The sequence below is a fragment of the Mirounga angustirostris genome, unplaced genomic scaffold (assembly GCF_029215605.1).
Source record: "Mirounga angustirostris isolate CCGP_5_RB_7025 unplaced genomic scaffold, mMirAng1.0.hap1 SCAF_5, whole genome shotgun sequence".
In the NCBI taxonomy this organism is placed as follows: domain Eukaryota; kingdom Metazoa; phylum Chordata; class Mammalia; order Carnivora; family Phocidae; genus Mirounga; species Mirounga angustirostris.
In genome coordinates, this window is record NW_026991713.1 from 90,143,909 (window position 1) to 90,161,791 (window position 17,883).

The following is a 17,883-nucleotide window of genomic DNA, read 5'->3' on the forward strand; positions in this document are numbered from 1 at the left end:
TTTTTTTAAATTTTTTCACAGGTTTATATTTTAATACTTTTTCTATTATTGCTCTATATTTATTTGGTTCAGAGGGTGATTTGATGAGTCAAATATAGCAAGCACTGTCTTGGCTGGATATACAATTTTATGCCATTTTGAAAATTCTCTCAGTTTTTTTTTTATTATGTTATGTTAATCACCATACATTACATCATTAGTTTTTGATGTAGTGTTCCATGATTCATTGTTTGCATTTAACATCCAGTGCTCCATTCAATACGTGCCCTCTTTAATACCCATCCCCCCACTACCTCCCCTCTAGAACCCTCAGTTTGTTTCTCAGAGTCCATAGTCTCTCATGGTTCGTCTCCCCCTCCGATTGCCCCTCTTCATTCTTCCCCTCCTGCTATCTTCTTCTTTTTTTTTTTCAACATATAATGTATTATTGTTTCAGAGGTACAGGTCTATGATTCAACAGTCTTACACAATTCACATACCCTCCCCAATGTCTATCACCCAGCCACCCCATCCCTCCCACCCCCCACCACTCCAGCAACCCTCAGTTTGTTTCCTGAGATTAAGAATTCCTCATACCAGTGAGATCATATGATACATGTCTTTCTCTAATTGACTTATTTCACTCAGCATAATAACTTCTAAAAAGATTCTTAACACAACTCTCTTTTTTAAAGTTTTTATTTATTTATTTATTTATTTATTTATTTATTTATTTATTAGAGAGAGAGCACAAGCAGGGGGAGGGGCAGAAGGAGAGGGAGCCTGCCGTGGGGCTCTATCCCAGGACCCTGGGATCATGACCTGAGCCAAAGGCAGATGCTTAACCAACTGAGCCACCCAGGCACCCCTTAACATAACTCTTAATAAGAGCAATGTGGTTAGAACTCTACCAAAATATAATTTCTCACCTATTAAATAACCCAAAGTCTAAAAGTTGAACAACAGATTCTGTATGAGGGGCTGTGAAGAACCAGGTACTCTCACACATTCCACATGGGGATTGCCTCACAGGACCTAAGGCCAAGGTAGGTAATCTAGCAATGTCCATTAAAACTATAGCTTGCATTTACTCTTTGACCCAAATATCTCCCTTCTGGGAATCTATTTCTCATAAGCACTTATACAACTGTACAATAACACGTGCACAAGGTTATTCCTTGTAGCAGTATTTCTAATAGCCAAAGATAGGGGAAAATCCATGTTCATAACATAAGAGACTGCCTCTTACAATAAAAATGAAAAATCTACAGGATGAAATACTGTGCAGCTATTTTAAAAATAAGAATGAAGAAGATCTCTATGTACAGATGTGGAAATACTTCTAGGATTTTTACCATTAAGTGATGTCAGTGGATAAGAAAGTAGCTTAAAAGGAACATATATATATATATATATATATATATTTAAAAAGCTGGAATAATTAAAGTAAAACTAATAAGAATTGTTACCTATGTAAGGTAGATGGAACAGAATAGAGGGGGACAATGATTAGAATGAAGTTATATAGATCACTTTTTATATTTCATTGCTTGTTTCTTATTGATTTGTAGATGTTTGGTTTTTGAAAGATTTTATTTATTTATTTGAGAGAGAGAGAGTGTGCACAAGCAGGCAGAACAGCAGAAGGAGAGGGAGAAGCAGGCTCCCCGCTGAGCAGGGAGCCCGACATGGGGCTCGACATGGGGCTCAATTCCAGAACCCTGGGAACATGACCTGAGCCGAAGGCAGATGCTTAACTGACTGAGCCACCCAGGTGCCCCTATTTGTAGATGTTTTAAGGTAATCTGCACATATTAATCTTTTGGCAATTACACATAGTACAGTTATTTCTCTGAATTGTATTTTCACTTTCTTTAAAGTGCACTTGATGAGTAGAAGTTCTTAATTCTAATGCAGGAGGAAAAAACTTGCTTTCCCTTTGTGATTTTTACATTTTTGTGTTTGTTTTACAAAACATACCCTCCATAAACATTTAAAAACAGATCATTCCCATCTTATATAAACTCAAAGAATAAAAAGAGAAATAATATATTTGAACTCATGAGATTCATACAACCTTGACACTCCAAACCAAACAAACATAGTCCTTTCTCATAGTATGAATGTAAATTACAGACCAATATCACTCAAGACATAGCTGCAAAAATACAAGTAAAATATTAGCAAACCAAATCTCGCAATGTATAAATAAGAAAATAAATATATTATGACCAAGTGGGATATATTGCAGGAATCGTTTAACATGATAAAATATGCTGATATAACTCTCATTAAAAAATAAAAGTAGAAAAAGCATTTGATCATCTCAATAGATGCAGACACCCAAAGCATTGCTTTATGATTAAAAACTTGGAAAACTTGAAATAGAAGAAAATATCATTAACATGATAAAAGAATCTAAATAACGTAAAAACTATTAGAGTGAACATCACACTTAATGGTGAAATGTTAAAAAGCATTATCTTTAAAATAAACATAGCAAGACATATACTGTTAGGTGAAAACAAGAAATAAGAAAGGAGGGGAAATCATATAAAAACTTACCTTCCCACATAGGCAAACTAAAATGCACAATCTCCCTACTCCTGTTTAAAACAACATACTAAAAAAAGAAAAAAGAGAAAAATATCATTTAGTAAGCAATGTTTTCATATACAGAAAACTTATTTATCTACTACATTAATTAGTATGTAATAAAAGTTTAGCAAGGTTGTCAGATATAAGATCAAAATAAAAACTTTTTTTTAAGATTTTATTTATTTATTTGAGACAGAGAGAAAGAATGAGAGAGAGAAAGCACGAGAGAAGGGAGGGTCAGAGGGAGAAGCAGACTCCCCGCTGAGCAGGGAGCCCAATGCGGGACTCGATCCTGGGACTCCAGGATCATGACCTGAGCTGAAGGCAGTTGCGTAACCAACTGAGTGACCCAGGCACCCCAAAATAAAAACTTTTAATTTCTATCCACAATTACAGATTTAAATATGACTTGCAATTCACTTACAATAACAAATATATAGGAGTTATGAATAATTCTTATAAATAATGTACAATATTCTTATGTATATAATTGTAAAACTTCATTTAGATACATCAATAAAGATGTAAGTGAAAGGACAGACTTACCATGTTCTTGAATAAGAAGTCTCATTAAAGATTTCAAATATCCTCAAGTGGATTATGCTTATAGTTTTTAACCTTTACACTACCCCCTAAAGACACTATGGAATAATTTTTTTTTTTTTTTTACAAGTAAGGAGGTTTATATTGTCTTTCTGGCTTCTTCATCTATATCCTAAAGTATTTTGCACTTCACCCAAGTGTAATAATGAAAAAGGGAAAATAGAAGAATACAAGTTCTGTATTTGTTTGGAGACAATATTGAAGTCTGATTGTAATCATATTTAAAAATGGGAAATAATTGCCAGGAGATTATGGTCATCAGGAAATTAATATTGAAAACTATAATAAACCACCTTTATAAGGCTTTGTACTTTTCACATTACTGCCAAATCCACCTTTTTTAATTCCTCAAGGTCCTTTAAAAAATCTATTTATTCAATGAATATTTATTGAATTTTGACTACATTGTTTGAGGAGATAGAGATACAGAAATGAGTAAGACAGTTTAATTCCTTGAATTAATAGAGCTTAAACTACATTGTTTGAGGAGATGTAGATACAGAAATGAGTAAAACAGCTTAATTCCTTGAATTAGTAGAGCTTAAATGGGGGAGGCAAATTAATTCATTAATTAACAAGATAGTGTTAAATGATGATCCCTCTTATAAAGAAAATAAGGCAAAGTAATATAATAGAGAATGGCTAGGGGAAAGAGGTATTTTTTAAACTGAGTAATCAAAAGAAATGCCTCTAGGAGGTGCCATTTGAGCTGAAATCTGGTAACAGGAAGGACACTGTCTTGGGGCCAGCTGCCTGTGGAAGGAACAGCAAATGCAAACACTAATAAGTCGTGGAACTTTCTAACCAAGGCACAGAGTGATAGGAGATGAGACCAGCAATGTAGCAAGAGGATTATCATGTAGAGTAGTGGTTCTCCAAGTCTGGTGCATCTTGGTAAGTGTCCACAAGACGTTTTAAGAGGTCAGCAAAGGCAAAACTATTTTCCTTTCATAAGAATACTAAGATAACATTTGCCTTTTCTTCTTTTCTCTTTTGTTGACATTAGTGTTAATAGCTCAAAAGCAATGGTAGGTAAGACTGCTGTAACCTCAGCACAAATCCCCGAATGATACTAGTAGTTTTTATATTCTTCACTCACCACATATCGTTTGTATGATTGAGTTGCAAGCTAGTCACCTCAAGAACGCACTGACAGTATTTGTTACCAATGTTGAAATTTGAGCACACAAGTGAAAATTAAAATTTCAGAAAACTTGGATCAGCTACTATGAGCTTAACATCTTCCTGATACGGAAAGACTTTTCTAATGAGATCAAGGATGATATAACAAATGTGATATTTTGGTATTGTATAATGAAATGTGTTAACATTTGAAAGATCTGCGTAACTGTAAACAATATTTTCCAGATTAGCCAATGCATGATGTGTACAAGATAGCCCAATAGATTTTAATATATCAGAGTATGAAAGTTCCTTGATATAGTTCCAGATTTCAGATTGCAACAAACATTTAACAAACTACCACTTGTCAGGGGCGCCTGGGTGGCTCAGTCGGTTGAGTGTCCATCTCTTGGTTTTGGCTTAGGTCATGATCTCTCTCTCTCTCTCTCAAATAAATAAATAAATCTTAAAAAAAAATAGAAAAGAAACTACCACTTGTTAAGTTTGAATATAGAAACAGACTATCTTCAAATATCTGAAAAGGCTATTAAAATGTAGGCTATAAAATAATAAAATAAATAATAAAATAAAGGCTATAAAATATAACTCCTCCCATTTTTAGCTATGTATCTATGTGAGGCCAGGTTTTCTTCATATGCATCAATCAAAAACAACAAAAAGATTGAGTGCAGAAGTAGATACAAGAATCCAACTGCCTAAGACAAAATCAGAGAGAGACCAACCATAAGAAACTTTTAACTATAGAAAACAAACAGGGTTGCTGGAGGGGAGGTAGGTGGGGGTATGGGATAACTGGGTGATGGGCATTAAGGAGGGTACTTGATGTAATGAGCACTGAGTGTTATATGCAACTAATGAATCACTAAACTCTACCTCTGAATTTAGCAATACATTATATGTTAATTAATTGAATTTAAATAAATAAATAGAGTCGAATGCTGAACTGACTGAGCCACCCAGGCACCCCAAGAAATAAATTTCTGTTGTTTAAAAAAAAAAAATTCCAGCTGTCTTCTATTAAAAGATTTGCAAGGGTGCCTGGGTGGCTCAGTTGGTTAAGCGACTGCCTTCGGCTCGGGTCATGATCCTGGAGTCCCAGGATCGAGTACCACATCGGGCTCCCTGCTCGGCAGGGAGTTTGCTTCTCCCTCTGACCCTCCTCCCTCTCATGCTCTCTGTCTCTCATTCTCTCTGTTCAAATAAATAAATAAAATCTTAAAAAAAAAAAAAAAAGATTTGCAAAAAATGTAAAATAATGCCATAATTTCCATCAACTTTTTTTTTCAATTATTTTTATTATTTATTTGTGAGAGAGAGAGAGCATAAGCAGGGGGAGTGGCAAGCAGAGGGAGAAGCAGGCTCTCCGCTGAGCAAGGAACCCGATGCGGGACTGGGTCCCAGGACCCCAGGATCATGACCTGAGCCGAAGGCAGATGCTTAAATCGACTGAGCCACCTAGGCATCCCAGCTTTTTTTGTTGTTGTTTTAGAAAATACAGTTTTTTCCATAAAAATATATATTGATGTTAACCCATAATGGGCTTAATATTATTATTTATAATTAAATAACAAACTTGTTAATGTTTTCTTCCTTTTTTCTTTTTTAAATTTTATTTTAATTCTAGTATAATTAACATATAGTGTTATATTAGTTTCAGGTATACAGTATAGTGATTCAACAATTCTATACATTACTCAGCTCTCATCAAGATAAGTGTACTCTTAATTCCCTTTACCTATTTCACCCATCCCCCCATCCACCTCCCGTCTGGCAACCACCAGTTTGTTCTTTATATTGAGGAGTCTGTTTTTCAGTGTGTCTTATTTTTCTTTGCTTGTTTTGTTTCTTAAATTCCACATATGTGGGGCTCCTGGGTGGCTCAGTTGGTTAAGTGTCCAACTCTTGGTTTCAGTTCACGTCGTGATCTCAGGGTCGTGAGATTGAGCCCTGAGTCAGGCTCCATGCACAGCACAGAGTCTGCTTGAGCTTCTCTCTCTCCCTCTCCCTCTGCCCCTTCCCTCACTTCTAAAATAAATAAATAAATATTTTAATTCCATATATGAGTGAAATCATATGGTATTTGTCCTTCTGACCTATTTCACTTAACATTTTACTCTCTAGATCCATCCATGTTGCTGCAAATGCCAAGATTTCATTCTTTTTTATGGCTAAATAATACTCTATTATATATATTATTTATCACATCATATTTATTCATTTATCTATCAATGGATACTTTGGCTGCTTCCATAATTTGGCTAAATTCTAAATTCTTTCCTGGTTGTTTAAGTTGGTCTAATTTCTTGTCCTGCAGCCAACTCCCAACCCCCAGTCTCTGTTAATAGGCACAGAGAAGAAAGAGCTTTGCCTCTGGACTCTGGCAAAATCCATCCAAATTCTGGCTCTATCAGTTAGCACACATGTGATCTTGGGCCCAGAGAGCTTCCTTCCTCTATAAAATAGAGATTAAAAAACTCTCCAAAGTACGGTTGGGAAGTTAATTAAATAATGACTATAAAAAGGACCACTGGAATAGCAAGTGCCCAGTAGGTGCTCAGTGAAAGGCAGATGTTAATCCTTATGCCATTTAAGTTTCCTCCCTCTTATACTTCACTGACCCTTCCATGATTTTTCAGGCTCTTTTCTTCAAGCCCAATAATTTCTATGTTAAATATAGATATGCTATTTGTTTGTTGTCTGCCTCACATATAGAAATCTTTTAAGTGAACAGTTATCAGCAAAGGAGGCAAAGCCGGTTTGATGAAGTCCAACAGGGGATGAAGTCCCCTGTTTAGACCTCCATATTTTCATCCTTATCTTCTATTCATCTTTCCTGAGCTTCTAACCTAGGTCCTCAACCCTCTCCATCCTTCACCATGCTTTTCACATGTTTCACTTGGGGAATTTCTTGTTCTTCATCTGAGTATACCATTTCAGGAATCCTTCAACTTGAACAGGGAGAATTTGAAACTTGTATCTCAACTGCTGTCATCTCTGACTCCCTTTTTAAAGTTAAACTCAAGTTTCCATCAGCAGCACCACACACATTATATAGCAATAAATAACACCAAGAAGACTGATACCAGAAACTTGATCGACTTCCATTTTCTCATAATAAAATCCAAACCTCTTGCATCATTGTTACCATTCCTGCTAATTTCATGTTTATGTTTCAGTCAACCCTTATAGCTTTCTCTCTAAAATTTTGCCAAGAATTCTCACTAGCTCCCACATTCCCATCATCAGTGGGATTGTATTTTCTTTCCAGACAAATCTACAGCTTTGTACTTTGTTTTGTTGACTCAGCTTCTGCTTCTCTGGCAAACACCTTAGACACTCTTTTTATTTCACTGGGATGTTGTGGGTGCTTGCTGTAAATGGGCTTGGCTTCTTTCTCATGTCTCACTTATCAGGGTCATTTAATCACCGTCTAGATCTCTGAGAATTTAAAAGCCTATAAAGATGTTTGAGACTTGAGAGAAAAGAATCTTGGCTCTGAAATACAAAAATAAAATAAAATAACTGTAAAGTCAAAACTGATACTTTATATTTTATTCCAATAGCAAAACTATAAAAGGTCTTTCAAGTTTTAAAAGAAAAATGATACGTGTGCAATGTGGTTACATTTAATACACTTGATATGTTGTGTCTTTGGGCAACCAATTTTTGCAATCTTGAAGGATTAAGAAGACTTTTTTATCCCCTTGATCTTCTTATCACTTTAAATCCAATCCTATTTCATCAGGCATTTGTTCATCCTTCAAATAATTTTGACAAATTTTAAACATTTGACAAATTAATTTTTCCTCATATATATAACATGAAAAGGAATATCTACCACTCTACATTTCGGAACTTCTGTTTCTTTCTTTCAAATATATCCTGGCTCACTGTAAATATACTTCAGGCAATAAAGAAATATACCTAAATAAATGTAGTGGATTTCTAAAAATTTGTTTTAGGGATAATTTCTAAACCACATCTAGCCATATCATCATTTCTTGGATACAATTGAAATTTCTTCCCACTGTCATTTTTTCCTAATATAGTAAAGCTGGCATATGCTTAAAGTTTTCAATTAACTTCAATTAAATACAATTTTAATTGAAGTGAGAAAAGAAATACCTACTGTGCACAGAAGTGGCACAAAGGAAGGATTAATCAATTCTGCTATTTAGAGAACGGCATTTGGAATAACAATAACTAGCGTGTTGAGGACCGAGTGTGTGATAAGCACTTTCTAATGCCATTTTCTAATTTCATTAACCCAAACTTCTTCACACTGGGATCTGCAAAGTTCACAGCAACAGTAGTAACTTAATTTTTACTTGTTGTTGCTCCCGTGTTTCTAAAAATTGCTGGGCACATCTTGCATATTGTCCAGTAAACCTTCTTGTGCTGTGTATTGCTACAGGCCCACAGTGCATGAGGGCCCCCGCGGGTCCTGCCCTCTGGCAGGTGCAGTTTGCTAATACACAGAAGTCCCCATCTCGGTGCTGCCACAGCTCCAACAGGCCCTGACACAACCATGCAGGATCCTCAGAGTGCCAGAGCAGTGTGCCCACCTTTGACCAAGTGGAAAAGAGCCTCCCTCTCTGTTATGTGATGGAGTTTATTACGGGGCCGCTAGGAAATGACATCTGTGACTGAATATTCTAAGTATCACATTGCTCTTTCACTTTTTCACCCAGGCCTTTTTTCTCCCCTGAACTAAAACATGCATTTATGGGCTGGTCCGGAAACAGATTTGAGTAATATGGCCACTAAGCTCTACGGTTCGATGATTGGCAGTGTCCCTGAGAATGAGTTACCTCCAGTGTGGCTCTTCAACACCAGGTAAGTGGATATTGTTTGGGCAAACCCCATCAATCATCTGGCACATCGATCCATGGCCAAATTCCAACAAAGGTTGCCACTCAGGCTTATTGGCTAGAAGAGAAATTTATTTTAATTTATTTTAGAAATGAGAAAAACAAAGATCAGCAAATTTAGGTAATCTGCCCAATTCATATGCTTAGGAAATAGCCAAAACAAGATTCAAAATCCGGCTCCAAGTTTTGTGGGTTTTGGGGGGTTTTATTTAAGAATATCAAACTACTTCCTGGAACTCAGAGAAGCTCTTCTTTACCTCAGATATACCATTCTGTTCTTTAAATGCTTTTCCTGCCTTTCCAACCACCTGCTGAGGAGGCATCCATAAATAAAACCAGCAATCTCTGTTCATGAGGAGTTTACACTTCAGGGAACTGATCACTGTCTTTGCTCCTTTCTAACCCATGTAACAATGAGGAAGTAATCCTTCAGCCACCCCAGGGAGGAAAAGCAAGAGTAATACATGACTTCTCTATAGGGAAATACAGAGCTCCTTTTTCAGGACTGAAACATCAGCCCAACTAACCCCTCTTTGGCAGCTTAGGAAATGGACTGTGCCTTTTTTTGTCTGTTGTGTTTGAGGTAAGAGAAGACAAATCAAGCTATTTCTGGAACGTAGACAACATTGTTAGGGCTGAGCCACACTACTAGGGACTCCAACACTTACTTCCTGCAATATACAAACAGCTACCTGGACGGAGGAGCTAACCCGAGAGTCACTAGGAAACTTAACAGATTTCTAACTACCCCTGGCAAGTGTATAACAATCCCCTACTCCAGCCCTTCCTGAGCACAGAGGAATACTGTACAAAATGGGCTTGGGAAGGTGGGAGAGGAAGACACTGCTCAAGGATTAAACAGAGTTTTTCTTAGAATGGGTAAGGGGGAGGACTCCAGGAAAGGACTGTGATGAGGGAAAGAAACAAATCTGCAGCCTGACACCTCTCAGGCGCTGGTGCTAGCTTGGGATACATAGCCCTCGTCTGCGATAGTGATGCGGGGATCAGGAGGGTCACCCTTCCTTGTGATCTAGATAAGATTACTTTGAATCTCATTCCATACTAGTAGAAAGTCTAAAAGTCCTCCCCAATATTTTGTTAAATCCTGAAGTCTTGAGTTATCATGATCATCTCTGACTTCAGACTCCTGCATCCGCAAATCACCTAGCCATCCTGTTTCTGTTCTTACCCTATCAGTCTGGATGCATCCAAGCACCTTTCTGTAAATCCCACCAATATGGCACAGATTTGACTGAAGGTTTGGGAAGAGTTAACCAGTTTTTTTTTTTTTTGAAGATTTTATTTATTTATTTGACAGAGAGAGACACAGCGAGAGAGGGAACACAAGCAGGGGGAGTGGGAGAGGGAGAAGCAGGCTTCCCGTGGAGCAGGGAGCCCGATGCGGGGCTCGATCCCCTAACCCTGGGACCACGACCTGAGCCGAAGGCAGACGCTTAATGACTGAGCCACCCAGGCGGCCCCAAGAATTAACCAGTTTTACCAGTTTTAAATTCCCACTAGAATACAGTTCTCACAAAGGCAGACATTTGATCATGCATACAGTAGCTCCAGTGCTGAAAACAATGAGAGAATGCTCAGTGGATATCAGCTGTAGGCATAAGTGAGGCATCTTTTCCTCAAGGAAAATACAAGCAACCTCTATTTATTTTATACATCTTTGTTCTTAAAAGTCTTCAGCCCATCCCACTAGGCCTTTTCCACTGGCCATTTTTTTTCTATATCACTTCCAGCCTCTCTCCACCTTGCTAGTTCCTCTTTCCATCTCTCCTCCTTACTCCCTTCTTCCTGGATTGGCCCTGGGAACTTCAGATTTTCCTCATTTTATTATGTAAAACAATTTGTATTTCCCTATGCCTAATTCCCAAGTTTTACATATCCAAAACCCCACTTGAGTACTCAGCAAAACCTCATAGCCTTTTTGCTACCTGAATCCTTCTGGCATTATGTTATCCTATGTAAGGCTGGAAAGTATTTGCTTTGCAGGGAAAAAAAAAATCAGCGAAGGCAGGAATCATTTAAAAGTGTATCTTTATACCTTAAATTTTTAATTTTATGTCAAAGCATATACATGTTCACTTATTTGCCAGTTGGTTGACGTTAGGCCAAGGGGTTTTCTTTGTGCAGGAGTTCCCCTGATCGGAGCTCTGAATCAGCTTTCTGAAGTAAACCAAACCCCTAGAGTATTTTCTATGATTTTCAGTGTTTGCTGTTTGCAGACAATTGACAAATTCTATAAAGGCAGATTATTTTTAGGTTTTTTATGTTATTCCCCAGTGTTTTATAGCAGTCTTCCCACAGCACTTTTCTTAGTAATTTGCCTTTAAGATTTCCAAAATTTTTCATATGTATTCTTATCAGATTACATAACATTTAATTGGGGACAGAGCTTCGTAAGTAAATTTGGCAAATTTGGACACAAACACAAGGGACCCTTGGTGAGCAAACAACTTCACTACAGGGAGCAGAAGTGCACATGACTGCTGGCTCCCAGCATCCGGTGTTTGTTTCAGTTTGAGTCTATTTAGTCATCAGTTAAGAAACGTCACTGGGGCGTGTGGGTGGCTCAGTCGGTTAAGCATCTGCCTTCGGCTCAGGGCATGATCCCAGATCACGAGCCCCACAGCGGGCTGTCTGCTCGGCGGGGAGCCTGCTTCTCCCTCTGCTTGTGCTCTCTCTCTGTCAAATCAATAAATAAAATCTTAAAAAAAAAAAAAAAAGGGTGTTACTGTTGCCATTTCTTCTCAATAAATTCAGATCAGAATTTCTAACTTTGTACTTACTAAAAAAAAATGTCATGTTTTAGTTCCCTTAGCTGGTAAAATTCCTTTTGAAAAACTCATTGTTGCATCGCCACTGAGATCACAAGACAGAGGAAGCCTCGGGCTGCTGTGGAGGCAGAGATGCAGGGCCCCTCCAGTCCCGAAGGTGAGAAGGAGAGCTTAGCAGGAAGCCTGCAAGAGAGACCCAAAGTGTTGCTAGAAGCAAAAGGGTGGCACGTGCAAGCAGCTTACTCAGTTACCCCTTCCCATATGGAGTCATTTCTCTTCTTTTCTCCTGTCTTTGAGAGGATTTGTGTCCTGTTGAGGACTGTGTCTTTAACTCTGCCAGCTCCAGTGTTTTATTATTTGCTTTTGACCCTTGAAACTCTCCCAGCAAACCTGCCTCCCTTTAATTATGATCTACGTACTAATAGTTTTAGGATCTGGGAAGGGCTGTTATCTTGGGTCTTCCCATTCGGAAATCTTTTCCTGGCTACGTGCCCTAATCAGAGGATTCCCAGAACTGCACGTACCTTCTGTTTTCATATCTGAATTAAAAGCACCCGGCAGGGGCACCTGGGTGGCTCAGTTGGTTAAGCGACTGCCTTCGGCTCAGATCATGATCCTGGAGTCCCTGGATCATCCCGCATCGGGCTCCCTGCTCAGCAAGGAGCCTGTTTCTCCCTCTAACCCTCCCCCCTCTCATGTACTCTCTCTCTCTCATTCTCGCTTTCTCAAATAAATAAATAAATCTTTAAAAAATAAAAAAATAAAAAAATAAAATAAAAGCACCCGGCATGGGATGCCTGAGTGGCTCAGTCGGTTAAGCGTCTGCCTTCGGCTCAGGTCATGATCCCAGGGTCCTGGGATTGAGTCTCACATCGGGCTCCTTGCTCAGCAAGGAGCCTCCTTCTCCCTCTGCCTGCCTCTGTCTCTCTCTCTCTGATAAATAAATAAAATCTTAAAAAAAAAAAAAAAGCATCTGGCAGTTTTCTACCTCATTTCCCCCCGCCCCCCACCACCACCCCCTGACATGGCTTTCGTTCACATTTGCAATTTCCAGACCAAATAAACAAAAGCAAAAAGTCGACTCTCTCCTACAATAGGAAGTGGCAAGAGCAACAAATTAAGTTAGAAAACCACTGCTTGAGTCCCAGCTTGGCCGCCAGATGTGCAACATATAAAACCATTACCCGCAGAGGTTAATCAGCCTTGGGATGGCCATGTGCCTCTCTTGTGACCTGGTGTTCCAGTCTTCCTGACATCACTCCCCAGGGAACACCCACTCCTGACCTCCTGATCTCTATCAGTCACCCACCACCACCCACCCCACCCCATAGAATAATCCCAGCATCTTCCTTCTAAATCAAAGCTAAATTCTGTGAAGTCAGAGTACCCACTATCCTCCCTGCAGGAGACACCACGATTGAACCCGCCCTCTTCCACATCAACCATCCCACCGACATGGGCCTTTAGTGTCCCATCTTCTCCAGCATGTTTCATTCCCAAACTGATATGCCACAATCAACAAATGCCTCAGTATCTTTGATCTCTTCGTGGGCTCTTCCCTATACCTCCTGGCTGTGCTGGGATTAGGAGGAGCGATATCTTAGGGATGGGGTACACACAGGTGCAAAGGCCCTGGTGATATTTTGTATCTTAAACTATAATGTATGTAGATGAGGGTTCATTTTATGATTCTTTTAATTTGTATATATTCATTTCAGACTATGTCTTTATATGAATTATCTACTTCATAATTTAACAATTTTTTTAAAAAAACAGCCTGTGTTTCTTTGAGGCAGACACCATCCAGCCATGATACTCTCCATCCCTTTTGGTCAACCCCTGTTGAGTGCTAAAGGACTGGTTGTTCTCCCTAATTTATTGTTACATGAATAGATCTTTCCATAATTCTACTCTTTCTGGTTACCACTCGATTTCTCCCCTCTGCTTCTGGTAAGAGAAGCATAACTTCCACTTGTTTTCAATAACTGAGTACATTTCTAGAACCAGCCTATCCTTCAGGTTCCCGTCTGCTATAAAATGATGAGAATCACAACTAGTACCATTCAATTTTACTAATCCCTTCTATTGACGTTTAGTTTATTGAGTACCCAAAATGCATTTCTTATTCTACCTGGGATGAACAGTAGAACCATCTAGGCTAAGTCAGGGGAACCAGAGAGTTACACCAGGCAATCACTGTCCTATCCCAGGAGGTCTGAAGACAGACTTCTTATAATCACTAACAGGATCTCTCTCAAGTCATGTCCTGAGCAAGTCCTGCAATGGGGGATGTAACTCCCAGTGGCAAGGTGTCATCAGCTGGACTAGAGGACCAGTCAAGTGACCTGAAGAATGGCTACACTTCAGGGGCGCCTGGGTGGCTCAGTTGGTTAAGCGACTGCTTTCGGCTCAGGTCATGATCCTGGAGTCCCTGGATGGAGTCCCGCATCGGGCTCCCTGCTTGGCAGGGAGTCTGCTTCTCCCTCTCCCACTCCCCCTGCTTGTGTTCCCTCTCTCGCTGTGTCTTTCTCTGTCAAATAAATAAATAAAATCTTTAAAAAAAAAAAAAGAATGGCTACACTTCAGATTTTATTTAAAAAAGTATTTGGAAGGTCACCATCACTTTGATTGATTGAATTTATCAGCAAACACATATTATATTTGGTGACTTTTACAATGTAAATAGTGTTACCTCTGGAGAAAAGTTATACTGCTAGTTAACACTTATTTTTCAAAACTTTTAAGTTTTTTCCCCAACTTTATTGAGGTATAATTAACAAATAAAAATTGTATGTATTTAAGATTTCCAACTTGATGTTTTGATATATGTATACATTTTGAAATAAGCACTACAATCAAGCTAGTTAACATATCCATCACCACATATAATTACCATTTTCTTTCGTGTGTGTGGGGGGGGGCGGTGAAAACACTTAAAAATTTATCCTCTTAGCACATTTCAAGTATACAATACAATATTGTTAACTATAGTTACATTGCTATACATTAGATCTTCAAGACTTGCTCATGTCCCATAACTGGAACTTTGTATTCCCTGACCAAGAGCTCCTCATTTCCCTCTCCCCTCAGTCCTTGGCAGATACCACTCTACTCTCCACTTCTATGAGTTTGACTCTTTTAGATTCCACATATAAGTGAGTTCATGTATTTGTCTTTCTGTGTCTGTCTTATTTCATTCAGCATAATGTCCTTTAAGTTCCTCCACACTATTGCAAATGGCAGGATTTCTTTCTTTCTCATGGCTGAATAATATTCCATTGTGTGGAATATCTATCCATATCTATACCTATATAGACACACACATTTTATACATTTATTTATATATAAATATATAATGTAATTATATGTTATAATTATTATAATATAATATATATTTAACACATTTTACTTATCCATTCATGCATTTGATGGATGATTTTTGGAGATGATGTGAGGTAAGGGTCCAATTTCATTCTTTGCATGTAGAAATCCAGTTTTCCCAACACCACTTATTGAAGACATATCCTTTCCCCATTGTATGCTCTTGGCACCCTTGTCAATGACCAATTGATCATAGTGTGTGAATTTATTTATGGGTTGTCTATTCTGTCCCATTGGTCTATAAATATGGTTTTATGCCAGTACCACATTGTTTTGATTACTATGACTTTGTAATATATTTTTAATTCAGGATGTATGCCTCCAGTTTTGTTCTTTCTCAAGATTTCTTTAGCTATTCAGAGTCTTATGTGGTTTCATACAAATTTTAGGATTGTTTTTCTATTTCTTTAAAGAATGCCATTGGGATTTTGGTAGGGATTGCATTTGCATTGAATCTGTAGATCACGTTGGGTAGTATGGACATTTTAACAATATTAATTCTTTTAATTCATGAACATGGGTTGTCTTTCCATTTATCTGTGCCTCTGTAATTTCCTTCATCAATGTTTTATAATTTCAGTGTACAAATCTTTTACCTCTTTATGTTTATTCCTAAGTATTTCATTCTTTTGGTTGTTATTATGAGTGGGGTTGTTTCTTAATTTTCTTTTCAGATAATTTCTTGTTTGTGTATAAAAATGCATCTGATTTTTGTATGTTGATTTTGAATTCTGCAACTTTACTGAATTTATCTCTTGGTTTTAATGTTGGGTTTGTTTTTTGAGTCTTTAGAGTTTTCTAGAAATATAGTCATGTCATCTACAAATAGATCATTTTACTTCTTCTTTTCTGATTTGGATGCTATGTAATCATAATAATAATACACAGAGAGAGAGAGAGAGAGAGATTGATAGATCTTTACCCCCTGGTTCCTGACACAGAGCTCCTAAATCCTTTAGAATTTCCTGGGTGGTAAGAGTGGCTTTTGTTCTAATGAGGCAATTCTTTGTGGGCTTGTGCATAGCTTCAGGATGGGGTCTGATCACCAGACAGACCAAGCAAAGCCATTATTAGAAGCTTGGAACTTTTTTCCCCAATCCCCATCCTCTGGGAAGGGGAGAGGGACTAGAGATTGAGTAAATGCACTCGCACGGAAGCTTCCATAAAAATCCCAAAGTACAGTGTTAGGAGAGTGCTTGTGTTGGTAAATAGATCTACATGCCAACAGGGTGGTGCAACCCAACTCCAAGGGGACAGGAGCTTTTGCACTCAGGACACTTCCAGACCTCTCCTATGTATCTCTTCATCTGGCTGTTCATCTGCATCCTTTATCATATTCTTTATTATATAATAAATCAGTAAATGTGTTTCCTTGAGTACTATGAGTCATTCTAGCAAGTTATCAAACCCAAGGAAATGTTTGTGAGAACCCCAATTTATAGATAGTTGGTCAGGATTACAAATGATATCTTGGGGCTTATGATTGGTATCTAAAGTTGGGGCAGCAGTCTTGCTGGGCTGAGCTCTTAAGCTGTGGAATCTAGTGCTATCTCCAGGTAGATAGTGCCAGAATTGAGTTAAATTTTAGGTCACCCATCTGATATCAGAGGATTGCTTGATGTGTGGAAAACCCACACATCTGGTGTCAGAATATGGGTGTAGGGTGAGAGTAAAGGAGAAATAGATAATTTCTTTAATAGGTGCCTTTTCTTTCTTTTTCTTGCCTAATTGCTCTGACTAGGACTTCCAGTGCTATTTTGAAAAGGAGTGGCAAGAGTGGCCATCCTTGCCTTGTACCAGATCTTCAAGGGAAAGGTTTCAGGTTTTCCCTATTAATTATTTTAGCTGTGAGATTTTCATAGATGGCCTTTATTGTGCTGAGGTAAGTTTCCTTTATACCTATTTTATTGAGAATTTTAATCATGTACTTTTTTTTAAGTAAGCTCTACACCCAGTGTGGGACTATGGAGCTGTGGGGCTTGAATTCAGGACCCTGAGATCAAGAGTCACATGTTCTACTGACTGAGCCACCCAGGAGCCCTAAGAATTGTAATCATGAATCAATGGACGTTGTCATATGCTTTTTCTAAATCTAGTGAGATGATCATGTTTGTTTTTTTTTTCCTTTTGTTTGGTAATGTGGTATATCACATTGATTTGAATATATTGAACTATCCCTGCATCTCAGAGATAAATTTCACTTGATCATGGTATATGATCCTTTCACTGTGCTATTGAATTCAGTTTGCTAGTATTTTATTGAGGATTTTTCATCTGTGTTCATCAGGAATGTTGGCCTATAATTTTCTTTTCTGATCTCTTTATCTGGTTTTGGTATTAGGATGAGGCTGGCTTCGTAAAATGAGTTTGGAAGTGTTCCCTCTTTTTCTGTATTTGAAAGAGTTTAAGAAGGATTGGTATTCTCCTTTGAATACTCGGTAGAGTTTATGCACGAAAACACCTGGTCCTGGACTTCTTTGTTGAGGTTTTCAATTACTGATTCAATGTCCTTATTTGTT

At 38.1% G+C, this 17,883-nt stretch overlaps 1 protein-coding gene across 4 annotated transcripts in view; it reads left to right on the top strand.

The window, feature by feature from the left end:
• GUCY2C (guanylate cyclase 2C) overlaps positions 1-17,883 on the top strand; it is a 123,977-nt gene that overhangs the window by 28,518 nt on the left and 77,576 nt on the right. For all 4 annotated transcript variants that reach the window (XM_054507169.2, XM_064591538.1, XM_064591537.1 and 1 more), the window contains one exon: positions 9,015-9,159. In XM_054507169.2, the coding sequence (XP_054363144.1) occupies positions 9,126-9,159 (34 nt within the window). In that variant the 5' untranslated portion in view covers positions 9,015-9,125. The remainder of the gene's footprint in view (positions 1-9,014; positions 9,160-17,883) is intronic.